The sequence below is a fragment of the Leptonotus elevatus genome, chromosome 1 (genome assembly GCF_054856555.1).
Source record: "Leptonotus elevatus isolate MCC_2025b chromosome 1, RoL_Lele_1.0, whole genome shotgun sequence".
Classification (NCBI taxonomy): Eukaryota; Metazoa; Chordata; class Actinopteri; order Syngnathiformes; family Syngnathidae; genus Leptonotus; species Leptonotus elevatus.
Genome location: NC_141239.1, coordinates 26,929,560 through 26,952,046, shown reverse-complemented (window position 1 = coordinate 26,952,046; position 22,487 = coordinate 26,929,560). Strand labels below are relative to the sequence as shown.

The following is a 22,487-nucleotide window of genomic DNA, read 5'->3' as shown; positions in this document are numbered from 1 at the left end:
CCTAGGACCTGTTTGCCATGGGTGACCCTACCAGGGGCATGAAGCCCCAGACAACTTAGCTCCTAGGTTCATTGGGACACACAAACCCCTCTACCACGATAAGGTGATGACTCACGGAGGAGAAGACCAATTCAGTTTTCGTTTTTTCATCCAGTCTCTTCCAATAAGGCTGGACCATTTCCCTTGGCCACGAGCAGTTTAAGTACCCGGGAGACTCCATTGCATTTCACCATAACAGAGATACTCCGTCTCAGTTGTAGTGACTGCTTACTGTAGGTTCTCAACACACAGTTAGTAGGCATTCATTTCTGCTTCCTGAATCTGCGTTTGTACAACCTTTCCAAAAATACTGACACAACTGCTCCTGCATCAACTTCCATTTTTATACGTTTTTCATTGACCCTTAGATATACAAAATAAAGTTGTACATCTGAGTCGATGTCGGGAGGGCGAAGAACCGACGTCCTGGTGCTCCTGGTCCCGGTCTTGCTCCCTTTTTCTTCATCACGCGGCTTCTCTCCAACATATAGGTCAGGGGTGCTCAAGTTCGGTCCTCGAGAGCCCCTATCCAGCCTGTTTTCCATGTTTCTCTCCACTAACACACCTGATTCATGATCAGGATCGTTATCAGGCTTCTGCAAAGCTTGCTGATTAGCTGATCATTAGATTCAGCTGTGCTGCAGGAGGGAAACATGGAAACGAGGCTGGATAGGGGTTCTCGAGGACCGAACTTGAGCACCCCTGATCTAGGTGTTTCGTCCATTTGGTCTGTGGATCCTTTTTCTTTTTGCTTCCCTGTTTGTACAACTTTTCTGAAATTACTGACACAGCTGCTTCGGTCCCGGTCTTGCTCCCTTTTTCTTTACCACGCGGCTTGTCTCCAACATCTAGGTGTTTCGTCCATTTGGTCTGTGGATCTTTTCCTTTTTGCTTCCCTGTGAGGATCGGCAAACTGTCCCTTCTTTTTGCATGTGTGACACTCTGTATCTTTGAATCGACAATTGGCTGGTCCATGTCCGTGTCGCCACCCCCCCCCCCCCCTGGGGCTGGGGGTCGGGGGTTGGGGGGGTGCCGGTTGGTCGGGGGGGGCGGCTTTGTTGGGGGGGGGGGGCGGTGGTGGGGGTTGCGGGTGGGGGGTGTCTGGGGGATTGGGGGCGGCTGGGGCTGGGTTGGGGTGGGTGGCGGGGGTGGATGGGGGGCGGGGGGTCGTGGGGGGGCGGGGGTTGGGGGCCGGTGGGGTGCCTGGTGGGCCTGCAGTGCCCCGTCCTGCTGCGTTGGGCCGGGGGCGCGGGCCGTGTTGGGGCGGGGGGCGCTCCTGCTCCTGGGTTTGCTCTCCGGCCGGTGGCCCTGGCGGGGCCCGGGGGTCGTCCTTTGGCGCTGCCGCGGCCTGGGGGGCCCTGAGGTGTTGCGCTTGCTCTGTTCCGGCGGTGGTCGACGGCTCCCCTCTTTGGTGGAGATTTTCATGCATGCCAGATCCACCACACCAGCATCTACCGAAACTCAGACACAATCTGTTTCCTCCTCAGGTTATTGAATCGGTGGAGGCTGGTGTCTGCGGATCTCACGCGGCTTCGTCTGTCCTTCCTTCCTTTTCTCGGTCTCTCCTTTGGTCTCTTGAGGCCTCCCTGATTTTATGTTTTTTGGATTTGTTGGGGTCTGGATGTTTCTTGGGCTGGGGAGGAGTTCTGGTGGGGGGTGTCTGGTCGGTGCTGGATTTCACCTTCCTTGGTTTTCTTCGGTCCCCTCGGGTCTCCTGGTGTTCGATTTAGGTGAACGGTATGAGATTTTTTTCTAATAGGTTTTCTGGTGAGCTAACAAATACACACACGCACGCACGCACGCACGCACATACACATACTCACCCACACACACAAAAAAAAATGTATATATGTATGTATATGTGTATATATATATATATATATATATATATATATATATATATATATGTATGTATGTATATATATATATATATATATATATATATATATATTAAAAAAAAAAAAAAAAAAAAAAAAAAAAGAGCAATGATGATGACATTTCCGAATGAACAATACTGAGCTCTTAAAAAAAAAAAAAAAAAAATTGGCTGGTCCATGTCCGTGACCAGCACACCTATAACATGGTCTCCCTCGCTCCTTTTTTTTTTTTTTGTAGCCTTCGTCTTGGAGATGACATTAGCTTTGAATGGCTTTTGTGACCACTGCTGCGCATTTTGTTTAGCTACTTCATAAGCGAGCCCCATGTCATATGATGTAGCCAGTGTCAGGTTGCTGCTAGCTTCCTTAAGTTAGCCATATACGCACTCGTAGACGGATTATCTCGCTGATTTCTTGTTTTGAACTTGTATCTTTCTGCAATTAAGTTTGTCTTGCAGGAGCTTGATGAGGCCAGGCAATTTCTTTTCGGTGGGCTTCTCGGGTGCACGCAGGTCCATTAGCAGTGTGTGATTCTTCTTACTAACCACTGTCAAAAACACTGCCTTCGACCTTTCATCTCTAATAGCCGAGTCCATTTGCCACGAAAAACTGTTCTAACCTTTTGTTGTTTTAATTTGAGTTGTTTTTGTTTCTCTTTGTCTTGCTGCTCCCATTCAATATCTTACGCGCCTTTCTCGCAAACAGTACGTTCAAGGTGCAGCGATTCTACCGTCTAGGCTTCTGACACACCCACCCATGAGCCCTCACATATATGTCACGCTTTAAATGTGAACCTAACGTGCATATGGATCTGTAAGTTACATACTGATCGTCCCCAGTGACGTGTGCGGCTCATCTAACGAGCTACGTACTTTGAAGGAGTATGTGTAGATTTGCATTCAAATACGATAAAAGTAGTTTAAGCAGAAAACTGTGCTAAGTCTGAAAGAAATAGAAGAAAGGTCAAAAAATAAAAAATGAAGGAAATCTAAAGAAAGGATAAGATAAAGGAACCTGAGCTTGAAGAACTACGACTCAAGTTGATCCAACCACTTGGGTCCAAAGAGTTTGAGCTCGCTCGTAATAGCAGAAAGGAACCACAAAGAGGTGGATGAATATTTTGTACTTATCGAGCGGGCGGTTGAAACATTAAAATGGTCTGTGGAGTTAAGCCTGTTGTTTCTCCGAAGTGTGTTGGTAGGAAAAGCTCAGAGTGTTAAGCTTCTTTGTCTGTTGCGGAATGTAAACATTATGATGAAATGATGCCAGAGGCTTATAAACAGCAGTTTATAAGGGTTAGAAAATGTCATGTAGAGTTTGCACAAAAGCAACAGAGTTTGTTTGAACGTTGGTGTAAATCTCGGCATGTAAAGGATTTTGATGACTGGACGAATCAGAGCTGTTGGGAGTAACTCAAACGTATGCATGAGAGCTGCTACGTACCTCAATGAAAGTGGAAAGTGATCGGGCATGAAAAGTCACTCTGGACACACCGCAAGATAATCACTCAGGATAATCGATTACAAAGATTCAATATTCTTGCCTTTGTTGACTTTGATCGAAAGGAAGGGACATAGCGATTCTCTTGAATGAGTTTAAGAGTATTTTAGATGTTCTGTCCAAGATAAACGTTCTGGGACATATTGATCAGGGATGCAAATCCATTGAAACGTGCAAAAAGGGTCAACCCTGCGAAATGGTCTTTGATAAGAAAAGTGGACAAGATGATAAAAATAAATAAAATGGCCGAGCCCAACAAATCCCAGTTCTGTTTCATTGTCTGCAAAATAACCAAACCAGACTCCCACTCTTTGCAGAGCGTGGATGTTATAATTTATTTAAGTAACCACTTGAGATGCAACATCTTGTCTGCGAGGAGTCCCACATACAAAATACAACAAAAAAGGGAAATCCATAATGCCACACTAGACAAAAAATATATAAAAAAACAAGGACAACAATTAACAACCTCAGGTTCCACACAGTAAAAAAAAAGAAAAAGACTGAAAACGTATATACGGACCACAACCCTTTGATGTTTCCGCAAAGTTCTCAGGAATACCCCTGACAGTCCAGTGAGGGAGCAATTGAGTCTTTGTATTTAGAATATATGTTTTTGTGCTAGAAAAATATTTAAGAAAAGCTGCACATAAAGTAAAAAAAACCCAAAACAACAGACAGATTGCAGCATTGACTCATTTGCTTCAGTTGGTAATTGACAACATTGCTGTTAGAGTTGTTGTTTTTTCTTAGAGTTAGTCACATGTAATTTGCATTTTTTTGTTTTGTTTGGAAACCGATGGAGTTGGTGCTGCTCATTTAGAGAATGAGTGCCACCTCTGTGGAGACGAGCATCTGAGGGGGCAGGCTAATTAATGCATGTGTTTATCAGTGACGTGCAGTGAGTTCTAGGTTTGGGTAGGCAGGCAGTCGCAAATTGAGACGCACACACCAATTACAAATTTGTGTGTCGGCAGGCGCTTGTACAACGTATCGCAGGGTGATCATATTTTAATTTCCTAAAAAAGAGGACACTCAGCCCGACCTCAAGATACTTGATACTCAGATACAAGATGCCATACATTCAAACTATTTTAACATGTGCCTCCTCTGTATGGGTAGACGTACATGGTTTAATTTGAGAAAACTATGACCAATCGTAAACAAACCAATCATATTGCTATTTTAAGAGGGTGATGTGACGTTAGAGATGTGCATGTCAATTTTGGTGGCGATTGGTCCTAGTTTAGCGTCTATGGGGAGGAAGGCTGAATGCCAATATAATCCAAAATACTGTGGCGATTAATTGTTTTTATATTTTCAGAAGTTGAATTGGACACAAGACGTAGAGATGTGCGGGTGAATTTCGCTGACTGTAATGTTCTTGTGTTCAAAGAAGAAGCGTTCACTTGCCTTATTATGCTAGCTTCCAATCGTAGCTCCTTTTAGCACACACTACAGTGGCCATTCATGAAAGTTTTCTGACCTTTGGCGACATACACGCACACGAAGCGTTTCAGACGGCCCCCTTTTTGATGAGTTTGTCATGGAAAAATGTGTATGTACCCTTTCTTCATTCTTTTTTTCATGATGGAGTTTTCTTGTACAATGCTAGTTTCCACATTGGCAAAGGTGAAGGACTGAACACACAACGATCACTTATACCTTACGGGTTTTGTGAAAAAAGGTATATTGATTGTGTGTGTGTGACCAGTGAAACACAAAAAGTTTGAAAAGTGTGGATCGTTTGGAACTTATAGCGTCAAATAAGTATTGTTGGAAGTATCTTGCAACTACGTTTGTCTTCCAGCACCGTCAGTGCCACGTGAATGATATTTTCTCTAAAATAATACATCCCTGTGTTCTTTTGTTGGTCCTGTTCTCCCATAGTCCTGTTGTAATGCACACATCTACTGATATTTTATATATGGAAAGTCGTTGCACCAACTCTTCATTGCTGATTCCTCTTCTTCTTTTATGATATGGCTTCTTCTTCTGTTTTCCGGTGAATTCCTGTGGCTGCACTACAGCGCCACCTCAGACGTGGCAGATACATTACAGCCATTTTCTTGTGGACACACGCATGTCTTGGAACGTTTCCGTGTGTACGAGATTTTTGGGAGGAAAGAAGCTATTTTTGTGTGGACATGGTTTCAGATTTCCTCAGTTCAATGTGGTTTGTTTTGACAGTGATAGCACATCATAGGTAAGCAAACCTTTTGGAATTATGAGCAAACGGTTCAACCTTGGTTTCATAGAGCCATAACAATATTTCCTAAACAAACACGTGGGAGAATGTACACTACATTCATAGTGGCGAAGTGCTGTTAAAGATCTCGGAATCTGCAGTTGCATTTCTCCTTCTTCGATTGTCCTTGACTTTCCCATTATTTTTGAGTATTTGTCAGTGCCTTAGAGAGATGGACCCAAAAGTCGAACAGTTCATTACTCCTTGATTGATTTATATGCTCATTCCATAAGAGAGACTAATAACTAGAGTCTGTACTAATATTGTTACGGGTCTGTCACGGTGCGTAGTGGAGGACCCAAATGCAGGGAGGCAGGAGAACCACGGCAGGAATGCAGGTTATACTGACATACTTTATTTGACAAAAAACACTAACCGGGGTACTGGTTAGTATTAAATAAACAAAGATCTGAAAGGATCCAAAATCAAAGTAACAGACAGAACAATGATCCCACAACGACTGACCACAACCAGGGAACTAAATACACACACACTAACGAGGTGACTAGACACACCTGGGGCCAGGCACAAGTGGCTGAGGGCCCGGATTGGTCAACCCGAGGAAGGGCAGGACCACACCCAGGACCAATCGAGACCCCCAACCAAAACCAGAGCCCCAAACATGACAAATATAGACTGTGTAGATGATGATGTGACACAAGGTTTAACAGCTTTTAGTGCAATTTATATGATAGATATAAATGTAATGACAAAAATCCAAAGGGCAAAACAGTCCAAAAAGTCCAAAGGTTCGATACAGTCATTCTGTTGTATATGCACCCAATCTGTCTTCTTATTATGAAGGAAATCAAATACCCGGCCGTAATGAATGCTTTTGGCTCTTATTACTTCATTGTTCATCATGGAATGCGTTTGTCACCCGCCTCACGAACGGAATGAACACATGCTAAATTTCAGTGGTAACAGTATGTGTAATCTTATACAATGTATTTTCAAAATGTTTTTACTTTTGTTGTAATATTTTTCCAATATTTTGTTATTTTGTCAAATACTTTTCACATTTTTTCCATTTGTTTTTAGATTTAAAAAAAGTAATCCAAATATTTTATTTTCAGTCACAGTCACAATAAACGTTGTAATAAAATGTTCTTTTTGAAGTATTTGACAAAACTGTAATTGAGAATAGTATTGAAAATAATTTCATATTTATTTATTTTCAGTATTTATTTATTTATATTCTATTAATTATTTTTTGTATTATGTATTCATGCTTTTTTCCTTTCATATGTTTGTATTTGTTTAGTATTTTATCCAATAATTTTTTTAAATCGTTCATATTTGTTGTCATCTAATGTCATTTTTGTATGTTTTATTTTTATTTTAGTTCGATTTTTGTGTATTATAGACTTTTTCCAATATTTTGCCAAGATTTTGTCATTTTTGTCAACCACTGTAGTTCAAATATTTTTGTTACAATAAATTAATTTTTTTCATATTTGTGTAACTTTTCTGCCACTCACATGAGCAAATCCTGGACATACTTCTTTGAGCAATATCACAAGTGTTTAGAGCGGCGTGATCACTGTCATGGTGATAGAAAATCAACTCACCTGAATGTTGTCAAAGGATGTTTTGTTGGTGACGTCATAGAGCAGAAGCAAAGCTAAAACACAGATGTGCCAATAAAATAGAGATGATTAATAATAAAGTCCCTTTACATTTAAATAAAATATATATGTGCTATTATTGGAAACATGAACCTTATAGTCACTATAAAATGCTTTGAAATGGAAAATTCCAAATAGTATTAATATTAACAGATCAGGGAATTAACTTTTATGTAACTTTTCTACTTTATTTGGGCACCAGGACGAAAATGAGGAATTCATTACAGAATGTCTCAAAGTCTATCAAAACCAAACACACGGCAATTTCGTCTCACCGTGGGCGTCTCGGTAGTAAGCGTGGGTGACACTGCGGAACCTCTCCTGGCCGGCCGTGTCCCAAATCTGCAGAGACAGTGAGGAGAATGATAAGGAAGCTTTCTGTCGACCCTAAATGGACTTTTCTGTTGGTGCAGTCTGCATTGAGATTCAATTGATGATAAGCATACGAAAAGTGCAGCGAGTGAAATTGCTCATTTGCCGTTGAAATTGGTGAAAATGCTCAAATCTACAGTGACGTCATTTAGTTGCTAGATTGTGTAGCAGCGATTATTATTATTATTTTTTTCATTATGTTACTGTACCAAAAGTGAATGAAATGTCCAGTGTCACAGAAGTGAATCAAAAAAATGTGTATTAGAAAGTGTCAGAGTTAGACTAATGTTCCTTCCCTCTGCTGTAATCATACATACAGTACAGTATTTATTTGTATTTGTTCGCTCCCTATTCAAGGTTGTCCACGCCCACGGGACGTGCTGTTAACACGACGGAAAATTAAAACGAGGGGGTGAAAAAAACAACAACTCTCTTTCTGAAGTGATGGAGAGCCAATTAAAGTGCATAACAGAGCGCTCGCCCACACACACATCATGTACAGTCCTGCTTCAGCCACCAAACAATATAATTCAGTTAATGACTTGCTGCTGAAAATGTTGAGCATGTACAACAATGGCGTGAAGTCATCCGAAAGAGTGGCAGTGTGCTATAAAAGAGGGGAAATTAACCCCATTAATTATCTTTAGGGAACTTTGAGTAAAGAGCAATGACCGAGATACGCTAGCTTAATACTAACGCTTAATGGGAAACAGCATGGAGCGGCTAACGAGTAGCATCTACAGTATGTGACGTGTTATAACACTTGAAACAGCAAATATTGGATCACAAAGACCTCATGTACACTGGCAATATTCACATGCATATATGATTTATCCTAAATGAAAAATGACTAATATTACTGAAGCCTTCTGGGTCTCTTACAGTAGTTGTGAAACTCTTCTTTTTTGTCTGCATGACTGTATTATACTGGTGCTTAAAAATAAAAATTAAGTGCTTTTTTAGAAAGCGTCTGGAACAGATTACTGACATTCCATTAATTTCCATGGGTGGATATGGATCTCAAGGTACGACTGTATAAAACCTTGCACAGTGAGCCACATGCTGCTTCACCAAATTATGTTTCCTATTTGACTGACAATTCTCTATTAGCCTAATGTAATGATGTCATGTTTCAGATGATTGTCCAAATTAAAAGGTCGTACCTGCAGCTTCACCTTGAGTCCGTCAATACTGAGGACTTTGTTCTGGAAATGAGAGCAAAAGAAATCATTAATATGAGTCGGAGCTCTCCTGCTCCTAATGAATAATTCATGACTTCTTTTCACGTTGGCTCAGCTTGATGAGGCCTTCCCCTACTCGACCCTCCCAGGAGGATTGACCCGATCTCAGAAGTGGAGGAGACAATCCTCTAATGTGAGCGAAGGCTTATATGAGCTACAGATTCCAAAAATACGGGTCGGAGGTGAGCCCAGTCCCGAGAGGAGACTACTCAAAGGTTAAAGCAACTGACAGCAAATTGACTTGATACACAACACGCGAGCTGGACCAAAGAGTTACTGTTTCTGACTTTGTGTTTTTCTGGGCAAATTCCCTTGTTAGAGTCTGTCAATGTACGAGCCCTAAAAATTGCTCCCAAATAGCTGCTTCAAACCAAAATGGTTGACTTTCTTTTCAATTTCAGGCATGGGGCTTTGCAACTTTTTTTTGTCATGATAGAATATTGTGTCAATTGAGAAAAGTGATTTTGCAGATTTTTTTTTCCCAACTGATTTTTTTCCCCCCAACATCAAAATGTGGCGCTCGTATTAGACAGACAGCATGAGCAAGAAAGCTTGGCAATTTAGCATCATCTGTCTAGTATGCTTTCATCCGACTGTTGCTCATTTGGTGAAATTCCTTAGGAGGAGTTTGTCAAAGGAGAAGCTACCCCAAAATAGCTGCCTCAAACCAAAATGGCCGACTTCCAGCATCAGTCTTTCTGACTTTTTTTGCATGTCCTGTCATGATAGACATGCATAACCAATTATGTTTCCTCTGTGAAACTGGTTTCAACGGATTTTGTGTTGCATAATGAGTTTTAGGGAGTTGTGTTCTGAACCCCTAAAATACATTCCAGGATACGCACGCTTACAAAAATTGGCCAGCTTTCAGCCATGTTGCAGCACCGCAAAATGTGATCCATTTATCGAAAGAATAATAAAACCCCAACGACTAAACTCAATGTACCCATATGAAATAATGTAGTGAATTAACTTGTTCCAAGTAATCAAACTGTCCTTTATAAACTGTAGTGGGAATGTTAAAAAAAAAAAAACACTTTAAATGGAGCTCGTGTGCTCTGGGGCTCCACTGCAGCATCCAGACTTGAGAAAATTGATTTGTAAATCAATTCAGAAGAGAATAATTCTTGAGTTTCCCCCCCAAGACACTATTCTCTTGATATATTTTTTAATAAATCTTCCAAAAGAGGCTGCCTTATGCCTATTAAACAGGCTCGTGTAACAAAAATGAGGAATGACTACACCAAAGGCTACAGCAAGGGTGCTATTATTCAGTGCTGAAGCACCCTCAAAAATGGTCTAAATACTATCTATCTATCTATCTATCTATCTATCTATCTATCTATCTATCTATCTATCTATCTATCTATCTATCTATCTATCTATCTATCTATCTATCTATCTATCTATCTATCTATCTATCTATCTATCTATCATGTCTAGCGCTACTAGCTAGCGCTACTAGCTAGCTAGCGATGTAGTTCTAACTATACATATGTAAATGTCTGGTATTCCATTTTTCTTATAGGGAAAAGTCATTATAAATTGCAACAAATCAAATGTTGACCAGCCTCCTGGAACATTAAGATGGTAAACAAGGTCTAAAGGTCTGGTAGTGACTACTACAGGTCAATGTAGACCTTTCAACGCGGCTTACGTCACCTGCTGCCACGGCAACAAGCTTGCTCTCCAAGGCGCTCTTCTTCCCTCATGTGATGCTCAACCTTGATAAGAGGCAGCTAAAAAGCGAAAAAGCCTCATGCTTGCACTTGTCCATGTGGCGCATGTGATTACAGTCAGACCGCAAGCTAGTTGAGCTCTCATAGGAAGTCTCCAAAAACGGCTGCTGTTCTTCTTCTTTTCCTTTCAGCTTTTCCCTTCAGGGTTCGCCACTGTTGCCGTCACTAAGATAAAACTCACACTGTGAACACGGGTGCCTGATGAATATGGACAAGCACAGCTTAGAGAGGCTCCCTCGCAATGTTGCTAACACAAAAGGAAATTTCAGCGATTACTGACTTAACATGACAAACTGCAAAGGAAACATGGCATGTCTACTTAGAGAGGATGGTGTAAAAGAATGGGTGGGCTGTAGCATTTTTTCATTCTGGTAGGGGGTCTGTGGTGATATAAACATACTGTGTATAGCCTAATTGGGGGGGGGGGGCTGCTGGAACAAAGCTCAGTTCAACTTTTTCGGCTACTTTTTATATAGACTAAAATATTCACGAAAAAATCTCGATGCACGCAGTGATTAGGGCGTAGGGAATGATTGAATAATTCAGAACCGAGTTGCTGCGTTTGTAATCATTCACTGGTCATTATTCATTCTCAGTATTATTATAACTTCTGTTTTCTTAGAAATAGTGCAGCTCTTCTTGGAATAGTATAAATTTGTTACTGTTATAAAATAAAAACTTTTTTTCTCAGAAATTGGGCTTCGCCATTTTCGATTTGATAATGCTGTTGTTTTTTTCAAAATATTTTTTTTTACTTCAATCTTCATAATACAAAACAAAAACTGGATTTCCCCCCATGACATTTATATGCCATTTGTCACAAAATAAAGCAACTATGGGCTTTCAAGTGCTCCAGTGTGCGTTAAAAACAAAGTATTTTGTTGTTAGTTTGAGTGTTTGAAAGGTGCTGTGATGATTTGTATGATTAAAAATGAGTTATTTAAAATTATATAAATTTTGAATAATGCATGGCTTCTCTCTCATTAGAACATGACGTCATACAATATACACATGTGATGCCGGGTCACATGTCCATTAGAAAGCTTGGAGGAGGGCCCTCATAGACGTGCTGGCACAACGTTGGCGGTGTGGCGCTACATTGTGACCATGAGCGGCACTGACTCATGTCGCAGACTGCACTACAAGCTGTTGAAAGGAACTCTAACATTTATTCTTGCTGGGGTTTTTTTATTTTTACAATTTCCATGCACTGTGTGTGTCCCAATAAGACCTTTTACCACAACTACAGTATGTGCAGAGCATAATTGAAACATTATTTAAAGCTTATTTGAATGCCTGGTTATTTAGAAATATGACTTTATCTAGTCAATTCCTCCATATTGTCTTCTCTCTCACAAAGTGGAGGTGGGACTACATCAGGGATCAGCTCTGAGCCTCTTCTTGTTTGCTATGGTAATTGACAGAATGGACAGAATGACAGATGAGGTTAGACAGGAATCTCCACGGACTATGATGTTTGCAGATGACATTGTGATCTGCAGTGAGAGAAGGGTTTGAGGAGAAGCTAGAGGCGTGGAGGTATGCCCTGGAAAGGAGGGGAATAAAAGTTAGCCGTAGCAAGACGGAGTATCTGTGTGTGAATGGGAGGGACCCAAGTGGAATAGTGAGGTTACAGGGAGAAGAGACCAAGAAGGTGGAGGAGTTGAAGTATTTAGGGTCAACAGTCCAGAGCAATGGAGAGTGTGGAAAATAAGTGATGAAGCGTGTGCAGGCAGGCTGGAACGGGTGGAGAAAAGTGACAGGTGTGATGTGTGATAGAAGAGTTTCAGCTAAAATGAAAGGGAAGATTTATAAAACTGTGGTGAGACCAGCCATGTTGTTTGGTCTGGAGACAGTGCCACTGAGGAAAAGACAGGAGGCAGAGCTGGAGGTGGCAGAGATGAAGATGCTGAGGTTCTCTTTGGGAGTGACCAGGATGGATAGAATCAGGAATGAGTACATCAGAAGGACAGCACATGTTAGAGGCTTTAGAGATAAAGTCAGAGAGGCCAGACTGAGATTGTTTGGACATGTCCAGAGGAGAGATAGTGAGTATATTGGCAGAAGGATGCTGAGTTTCCAAATGCCAGGCAGGAGGTCTAGAGGAAGACCAAAGAGGAGGTTTATGTGCGCATCGTTTATAATCACTCTCCGTTTGTGTGCTTTACAAGGATTTACTTAGCCACCCTTTCCACACCTTGCTAAAATATTAATGCTCGGTGACATTAAGCTAGCAGGGCGCCAACTGCTTTCCATTAATTACACACAAATGAGCACCTGTTGGACACACATTAGTAAAACACAAACGCATTTTTTTCCCCACATTGACAGGAACTAAATAAGTCAAGATGACTGTAATTAATATTTATCATTATTAATTTAGTACTCTATAGCGCCTGACTGACATGACATAATTTACCATAATACAATTGTATTTTATTTCCACTTGTGGCATGTTTATAATTTAATTGCATGCTCGTGTATACAGTTGGCAGGAAGGCAGGCTGGCAAGCGGATAAGAGAGAAATCGGAAAGGATCAAGCTTCCATTCACAAATTGTGGCGTAACTCAATTAAGCAAATGGACCATGACATCCATCTGTAGATACAGGAAATCCATCCCTGTTGATAAGGCGTGATGAGAAAAAGATGACAACATCTTTCAGTTCAGAGTCTTTCGGGTTCTCATCATGCTTGGCACAACTAAGACCGCATTTCCTGTATATAAGCAATGTGTCGGCTTACTGAAGTCGCACACAACATTTACAGATTTTGGAACTCGGTGCAAAAGGTGCACCTCATTAATCGGCGCGGCGTGGATTTTTGAGAAAATATAAGACTTTTAGATGTGCCTTGTGGTCGTGAAAATACGGTATGTGACAAAATTTGAAAAATAGAATCTATTTGAATTCAAAGTGAAATATCTTCAACAAAACAAAAACAGTCCTCCATTCTATCTTTTGTGGCTTTGATTCAGTGTACTTTCCTGGATGTTAACACATGCAAGTAGTTCATCATTCATCGATGACTAACATGCACTTGCTTTAGAACATCAAATATCAGCCACCATCGTTTACGTACACAGACGAGAGGGCGGCAAAGGAGATCTAACAGCGAGCGATGGTGGGCGTAAAGCTCAACAAGCGCATGTCAAGAGGTGATTCATCGCCAAGGACCGACTGGCTCGTGACTAATGCGAAGGGAAACACACTCATTTGGTTTACATGTGTTTCAACACAAAGATCGTACTGATTTCAAGCTCATTTGGCACACTGAGCTGCCGTCAACGCAGACCGACCCACCACAGCGAGAAGTCGTCGTCAAGAGTCCAATCGCGAAACACTCGGACCACATGGGATGTGGGGCTCGTTGATGGAGTGCACGTCTTTCCAGGGGCTGTGATTGGCTCCTCATTATAATACAAAGGTTTTATATATATATATATATATATATATATATATATATATATATATATATGGTCCCCAAATATATTAATATAGGAGATTCTAAACATTTTGAGGGATGTTAGTTTATTGTAATATATTCTATGTACAAAGCACATGATGCTTGAAAATAAATGCAGTTTGACCATACTGTCAAACATTTTGTGCTTTTTTTTGCAGAACTAAAATTTGTAATCTTATGAGATTTTGTTTTCTAACATCCATCCAATCAGCATTACTAAGTTTTTCGACATTAATTAGTAGGGGTGTTCGAAAAAATCGAATCGGTAATATATCGCAATATTACAGCGCGCAATTCTCGAATCGATTCGATATGCGGCCGAATCGATTTTTAAACATACATTTTTTAGGGGAATATTCAACAAAACGTCTTACTTAGGGGTAGGATTCACACATTAAGCATGGAAGAATGTTATATTAATAGAACAGACTGCAACCTGTTTGTTAAATGTAGTGGCTCAGTTATAAGCCTGAATTTGCAGATAAATAAATACATTTTCATACAAATCTTACAATGTACATGTACAAGTTTACTGATTAGTATTTTCTAAATTTGAGTTTAAAAAAAAAATCGCAATAATCAATTTATAGATTCGTATTGGGATTAATCGGTATCGAATCGAATCGTGACCTATGAATCGTGATACAAATTGAATCACCAGGTACTCGGCAATTCACACCACTATTAATTAGGATCAGCATGATCTTTGCTGGACATCCTCTGGAAAATCCGTCAGAGCCAAAATCCTTTCCATTTTCTTCCTAATACAATGATTATACAATTAGGTCAAAGAGTTCCAGGATGGACTTAATTATTCATTCCACACTCTCATTATGACTTCCCATATCTACAGAGACATTTTTGCATCAACTGTTTCCGATGGGTGGCCTTTGGGTGGATATCGGTTACTATCATGTCAAGGTAGTGATGGAGATGCTCGGCAGTCGGCATGAATCTGAAAGATAAGCCTTTGCCTGACTCACCCCCATATACAGTATATACTAAGTACACCCGAAAATAACTTCAGAAGAGAGGAAAATTTGCATAAAAGGGTCTGACTGTTATTCATGAAACTCTCTTTGCATGCGTATAATACGTTGGAAACTTGTTCATGCGTACTTGCCACTCCATTGCTGGTGTGTATGTCACCCTCAGCTGTTTTTTAAAATTATTTATTTATGATAACTGATTGAAAATTAGTTGTTTTGCTACATACAATGATGTTGACTATTCTTGCTACTGGCTGTAAAACAGCATATATATATTTTTTTCATGTACCATTTTCCAATTACAACTGCACATTTAGCATTTATTATTCATGTACGGGAGCCCCACCTACATGTTGGTGTACTCCTGCTGCTACCCACTCTGCGACTATAAAACCACAAGTTACCCATTGCGGCACTAATAAAGCTGATTCTATTCAATCCTGTAACCAAGTGAACGCATATATGCGTGGAGCGATTTCCCATTTTGCTCACATGTTTGAAAGTAGCGGTGGGAGGGGAGGCGGTCCCCTGGGTCAAAGCCGCTTGTGCATTTCAATGCGAGAGAGAGGCTGACGCTTACGTTCACTCACACTGTCAAGTATTGCAAGTGAAAGAAACTTCTTCCCTTGAGAAATTAGCGGGATTTTATGCAACAAAAAAAAGCTTACCTTGATGAGCATATTACTTTTAGACTATGACAATATAGGGTGCTTGTTAACCATTGAAGGGCTTGTCTTTCCTTGTTTCACATTGTCGACTGTCAAAACAAATCAAGGAGGAGGAGTCATACTCATTCCAGTCATATGTTGACTTGGAACGCTAATGCTACCAACAATGCTACAAAGAAATATTCTTCATTGTGGAAACAGAACGCTAATGCTAACAACGATGTGAAAACGCAGCAATCTTCTTAACTTACTTTTAGTACTTTGATCTTAGGTGAGAATGCTCTGCACATTTAATGATGTTCCAAATGAGATTTCTAACTGATTTCATCATTGTGAAGTCAGAATGCTAATGCTAACAGCCTTACTTGCACTGCTTTGACCTGAGAGACCGAATCCTACTATATTGAACTACATCGTCACTAAGACTTTCAACTAATTTCTTCATTTTGGAATCAAAATGCTCATGTTAACAGAGAAATGTACTAGTACTACCTTTCTCTTTTTTTTCTTCATTTTGTTTGCCCAAGAGGGAGAATTCTCTACAGTTTTTATGATGTCCTAAAGAAGTTTTTAACTGAATATTAAGGATGATGGTTTACATTTTGATCTCACTGATATCCAGGTATTGATTTGTAATTTGCAGATATGCTAACCATTAGGCCACTGTTTTTCCTCTACGGATTTTCAATATATCATTTTCACTGTCCAAATAATGTATTTTTTGGAACTAAAGATGATGATCAAGTCTTCAACAGATGATTGTTTTCACCATTTTGTCTTGAGTTTATGAAACTTGCTCAAATCAGTATGTCATAAGTCGTACTAAATTGTGTTATATGTTGTTGTGGCCTATGCTTAATTAAACAATGCTTTCGTTTATCATTAGATTATGCAGTGTGCCAAGAATCGTTTTGAAAAAACTTAAGATGAACGTGGATGGCTGTTTGCTTATTTGTGCCCCGCAATTGCCTGTTGAGCGGTCTGGGGTGTCCCCTTTTCCTCTGGCCTAAAGCATCTAGGATAGTCTCTACACCAGCAATCGTAACAAGGATCATCACTGAAGAGAAAAAAGGTGGCAAAGTATGGCCCGGGGGCCACCCACAGTCTCTGTACGGCCCTCACTGTGACCATAAATTCAAAGTAAAACTTTTATTTTGTATCGTTATACCTCACTGTCAATAACATTATACTTTTTAATTATCTTCTGTATATATTTGAGAGTTCTGATAAGAACAGCAAATACATTAGTTGTATGATAATGTAATAATTTGATTGATGTTTTTATAGTTTTTACTGTGTTTACTAATTATATGATTACATACCAACATTTATTGAAACAAGGCAAAGAATGTTTTTTCTTCTCAATACTATAATATGCCGTATTGTACTATACTATTCAAAATAAATGGAGATGAACATGTTGACTTGATTGCAGTTTTGCATGTGGCCCACCCCTGATATTGAAAATGGATGGATGCATTTTCTAGATTGTTTTCCCAAGACTAGCGGAGCAACATACCGACCAATGACTTGGCTTTGACATTGCTGGGTAAAAACTTGACGTCAATATCTATCACCAAGCATATTTGGGGTCGGTTGTGCTTGAATGTTTTCTTGCGAGAAATGTGTGCTTACATAAGAGTCTCCGCGGTCGACTGTCTGTGACTGGAGGTGAGAAGCGCTGCTCTTCACGATAACAGAGGAATGATCATCAATGCATCGGGGGAATCGGGATTCAAGTTTTTTGGAAAGAGCCTTTTGCCCTCATTCAGTTTTCATTTACTTCCTTAACCTTTCATTCCCGAGGTCATCGATTGTGAAACCCTGGTGGCAACGCAAAGCAAATCCCCACTTGAGCTGAAAGCAATATTCAGTTTTGTTGTTGTTTTTTTTTCCCATTAACTAACATTTGGGACTCATTAAGTTTATACAACCTTGCTCTCATTTTTAACTGCAGCGTTTTGTTGAAAGGGAGAGGCGAATCTTTGCCCCCGAGCAAATGACATTCAAAAGGATAAAAAACAAAAAAACACACTTTGAGTTTGGGAAAGGATGGCATGGTGATGTGTGTGCAGGGAGGGTGAGGCGGGGGGGACAGACGGAAGAATGACACACAAAAAGCAAAAATGATGGATGGGAACTCTTGTAGCGTTGAGAATGGAAACATCTCCTTACTTTTCTTGTGCAGCACACTGAAATGGTATGATTTCTTTATTGGGAGCCGAACTTAGCTTGTTATTCTGATGGTTTCTCCTCAGAAAACAAAGTTGCGTTTTAGATGACAAGTTGGTTTCCATCAGTAATGAATTAATCTTGCAGGGAAAGCCACCCGATCTCATTCAAATGATCTGAGATGGACAATGGAGCATCTAAAACCCAAAGCAAGCAATAGTAAGATTGTGAGAAGAAATGTTGTGAAGTTACATTAATAAACTTCAGCAAAATAAAGGTGTAAAAGTTACAGGAAGAAAATGGACATTTATGAGAACACAGTTAAGTTAATGACAAGAATAAAGTCAATGGAATAAGCTGCAATGTTATGTAAAAAGGTTGTGATTATGCGAGTAAAAGTTGGAAAAGAACAAAATCGTGAAGTGACAAGAATAGAATCATGAAGATACAACATTCATGTCAAAGTTATGAAAACAGATTCATCTTATGATTAACAGTAAAACGTTAAGAAAAATAGCCTTCAAGTTGTGAGAATAAGAGATGCAAAGTTGCAAGAACACATTTATTACAATGCAATCATGTTACTGCGATAAAGTCAAAAAGTTTATCAGAAAATTATCAGAAAAAAGTCGTAAAATGCCGAGAATTAAGTTATTTATGAGAATAATATTGGAGAGATAGAACGAAAAGTAATTAAGTCGTAAGGTTACGAGAATAAATTACAACAATAAAGTTGGAATGCTATGAAAATAAAGTTGTAAATTTAAGAGAATAAAGTCAATGTTAAAGGCACTGTCTACAAACAAAACACTTCTTAAATACATGATGTTTAAACATGAACTTCTCAATCTACACCTCTGGGCTTCTGTTAATGTGTGGTGGTGATTTCGTTCTCAGCCCCCCCCCCCCAAATATTGGCTTGGCATTTACCCGTTTCCGAGTTCTGAAGAGCGACGCAGAGTTGGCCTGCTTGCTATTCGACAGGTAAGTGCCAAACATGTTAGCTTGCTGATTTAGCGACATGCTAGGTTAAGTCACATTGACAAGGGTAACTCGGCAATATAGAACAAGGGTCCAACTTTTTTTATATCCTTATATTTACACCTGGCAATAAGTGAAGCTAAGCCAAAAGGCTGTAGCAACCATTGGGGGTGGGTCGCGGGTTGGGTAGTTTCCGACGCTCTGGAAGGGCCATGAAGGCATCACAGACTGTTTTTTGGGGAAGCTAAGCGCGCTATTGGCTGTTGTGTTGTGGTAGTTGAGCCTGCTCTTTTGTTCTTGAAAACTGTTGTTAGCTCCACACTTGTCCTGATTATTTCACCATCGTTACAAGGCGAATGTCCTTTTGAACTATTATCCCTGTCGGTGATCGTGGATCAGTAATGTGACCATTTGCAAGATACCTCGTCACTCACTCTCGCAGCCTGCTTGGCTGAGTGCGGTCAGAGGCGGGGGGCGTGAACGTTGAGCTCGTATGGGTTGAAGCATGGGAGGGGTTCGTTTTGAATTGTTTGTTGAACAACAGAATAGGTTTGATTACAAACAGTAATGGTCAAAACTCCGGACAGTGCCTTTAAAGAATAAAGTAGGAATTTCAGAAGAAAAATCGTAATGTTAACGAGAAGGTTGTAATAAGGTGATATAAATAGAAGTAAATAGAGTTCGAATGTGACGAGAATAAAGCTGTAAACTTATGAGAATGAAGCATAACGTTAAAAGAATAAAGTTTTTTGTTTTTTTTGTATGTGGGTGAGTATGTGTATGTGTATGTGCGCGTGTGTGCGTGCGTGCGTGCGAGTGTGTGTGTATTCGTTAGTTCACCAAAAACCTATTAAAAAAATCCCATACCGTTCACCGCCGTCAGGAGACCCGAGGAAGGACCAAAGAAAACAAAGGAAAGTGAAAAAAAAAAAAGAGCAATGGTGATGACATTACTGAATGAACAATACTGAGCTCTTTAAAAAAAAAAGAGAGAAAAAAAAAAGAATAAAGTCTGTAACGTTACGAGAATGACCTCGTAAAATTATGAGAAAGAAAAGTTGCTAAGTTACAGGAACAAGATCATAAATTACAAGGATAAAGTCGTAAAAATTATGAGAAGGATTGGGATAGTGCCTTCTCTGCCACAATTTGAACCATGAAATGCCCTGAAGCACTAATGGACTATTCGGGCTGCATTTGAGGTTGAAATGACAGAAAGGACTCTCCTCCACATGGGCTACATGATCCTTGCCTGCTATGACTCGTAAACATCTCCACTAAGTGAAATACTCTGATTGAATATGTGCACAGATGAAAAGAAGGCCCTGTCGTCACGATATCTGATTGACAGTAGACAAAAATAAAATGGAGCAAAAAGAATCCGTCGGCGTGCAACCACCCTCGACATAAAGCCTCTCATACGTGTCGTGACCTCGTGATTGAAGCACAAGAGAAGGCACGGGCGTGCTTCACAATCAGCTGTGGCCCCACGGTCAACCGACAGCACCTGCCTACCTGCGTCACCGTGGCAACCGGACACCTGGTCGCTCTGTTTGCCGACCTTTTCTGGATTACACGCGTGCCACTGAAATCGAAAGCGACGGCCTGCACATGGAGCATCCTGGATTACCTTTGCAGGGTTTTTTGCCCCTCCAAAATAGCAAGATTTTAAAAAAACAACAAATAAATAAAATATATTAGACTGGCAAATCATTTGTATAAACGTACTGCTTTTGAAAATATTACTAAAGCAAAGGAAACTATGGATTTTTTTGTTGTAAATGCTGTTGTTACAATCGAGTCACGTCGAAATCAATTCCTCGATGACGTCATTGCCCATTTTTTTTCCAGCGCAGCAGAGCGCCCGCCCCAAGTAGCGGTTTCATATACAGACTGACATATTGCTGTCACTGTTGAACTTTTTTACAATTGATTATCCTATAAGTTATTCTACAGACAGACATAGAAACAAATGATTAATAAAAACAATGGATGGGCAAGTACTGATACCAGTGGGCTGATACCAGGCCTTATCAATACTTGCAACAGAACATTGCCATTAATTCCATGCGATTTTTAAAGGTCTCATATTATTAAACTTTTCAACATACTAAAATAGTTTTCAAATGTGTCAAAATTTACTTTGGATCTAATATTTTTGCTGTCCCTAAATCAGCACAAAAAAAACGCTCTGTTCAAAACAGCCTGTTTCAGGGGTGTGTCACTTTTATGTAAATAGATGCACCAGGCCACGCCTAGGCCATACCCTTCTCTCCCGAAGGGGCAGTGATTTCGGTCATGGTAGCCATGTGCTAATGTTGTGAACGGAAACGACTGGCCATGGGAGCAGAAGAAAAGAAAAATACAGACATGTCTTTTACACATTTGAGAACAATTTTAATATTTGGCATAACAATTTACCATAAGAAAAAGCATAACGTTACTACAGAGATTATGTTGTAGCGTTAGTTTGTGGTTGTTTAGGCAATGGTTATTTTGCCATAACCGGCAAATCTCCCGCAAATGTTATTTAGCCGTGAATGTCTCAGATTTGCCGTGAATGCTTGAAGACATTTACAAGCGGTTATGAATAACACAAATGTGCACATTTAGGCCACTGCGCGGTCGCAACGTGCAAGCCGTCTCGTCGAGACCACTTAGGTGGCGAGTTGCCTGTCACGGCAAATTAACCACCGCAGATTGTATCTTGACAAAACAATACGGAACCGCTTCATATTATCCAACCACCATCTGCTTTATCATCTCTGACCTCTTGTAACCAAACAACCTCCACACAACAAATGTAGCTCCCACTTTAGGCACTAAAATTACACCAGTAATATGGTAGAAGGTGTACATCTCTTATTAGAAAGGATAGGAAGGAAGGCTAAATCAAAAATGGTAAACTTACATCTTTCCCGTTTGCAGTCGAGTCACACTGGAGGGAGCGATCCATTATGTTTAAACATGTTGCAAATCCAGCTCTGAACAGGCTTTCACTAACAAAACAGTCCTTTGAGAAATGACACGTCCTTCAAAAATAAAATTAATCCACCGTCTTTTCAAAGACTTGGGACGAAGGAAGCAACCACTTTTTCCTGATCATTGTTTCCCCTCTCCATGGAGCATTTGCAAGCAGCCAGCTTCTCGAATTTCAGTGGGCGTGACAAACCTTTACCAGAGGTGGTGCCACTAACCCGAGGGGGCTGGGTCGAGTGCACTTTCGTGTCTTTTTGACGTCACTAAGTCACGGAAATTTAATCTGCCCATTTGAAGCACACATTTTAGAAAGGAGGAAATAGCTAAAGAAGTCGCGGCCGGGCTTTTTTCATACCTGGTTGGATTGTAGACAGGCTGGGGATGCATATTATTGATAGAAAACCCCACTAAAGTGCATTTTCATACTATGGGACCTTTAAGGAAAATTCTATATTGTGATATATAATGTAGGTCTTTCTTTAATATTATGTCATTGTTGTTTTGGGATTTCTTTTTGTATCATGAGTACTAGTGGTATTAGTACTTGGTATCGGCACTGATGACTACTCGAGTCAAGTAATCGTAGCTTC

At 40.2% G+C, this 22,487-nt stretch overlaps 1 protein-coding gene across 2 annotated transcripts in view; it reads right to left on the bottom strand.

Annotated features, from left to right (window-relative positions):
* Window positions 1-22,487, bottom strand: part of LOC147181436 (ras-related protein Rab-26-like) — a 40,052-nt gene that overhangs the window by 10,450 nt on the left and 7,115 nt on the right. For both annotated transcript variants that reach the window (XR_015096633.1, XM_086090674.1), the window contains exons 3-5: window positions 8,828-8,869; window positions 7,568-7,634; window positions 7,236-7,288 (exon numbers count right to left, since the gene is read on the bottom strand). Coding sequence is in view for 1 of the 2 variants with exons in the window: in XM_086090674.1 (XP_085946800.1) it covers window positions 7,236-7,288; window positions 7,568-7,634; window positions 8,828-8,869 (162 nt within the window). In the remaining variant the exon portion in view is untranslated. The remainder of the gene's footprint in view (window positions 1-7,235; window positions 7,289-7,567; window positions 7,635-8,827; window positions 8,870-22,487) is intronic.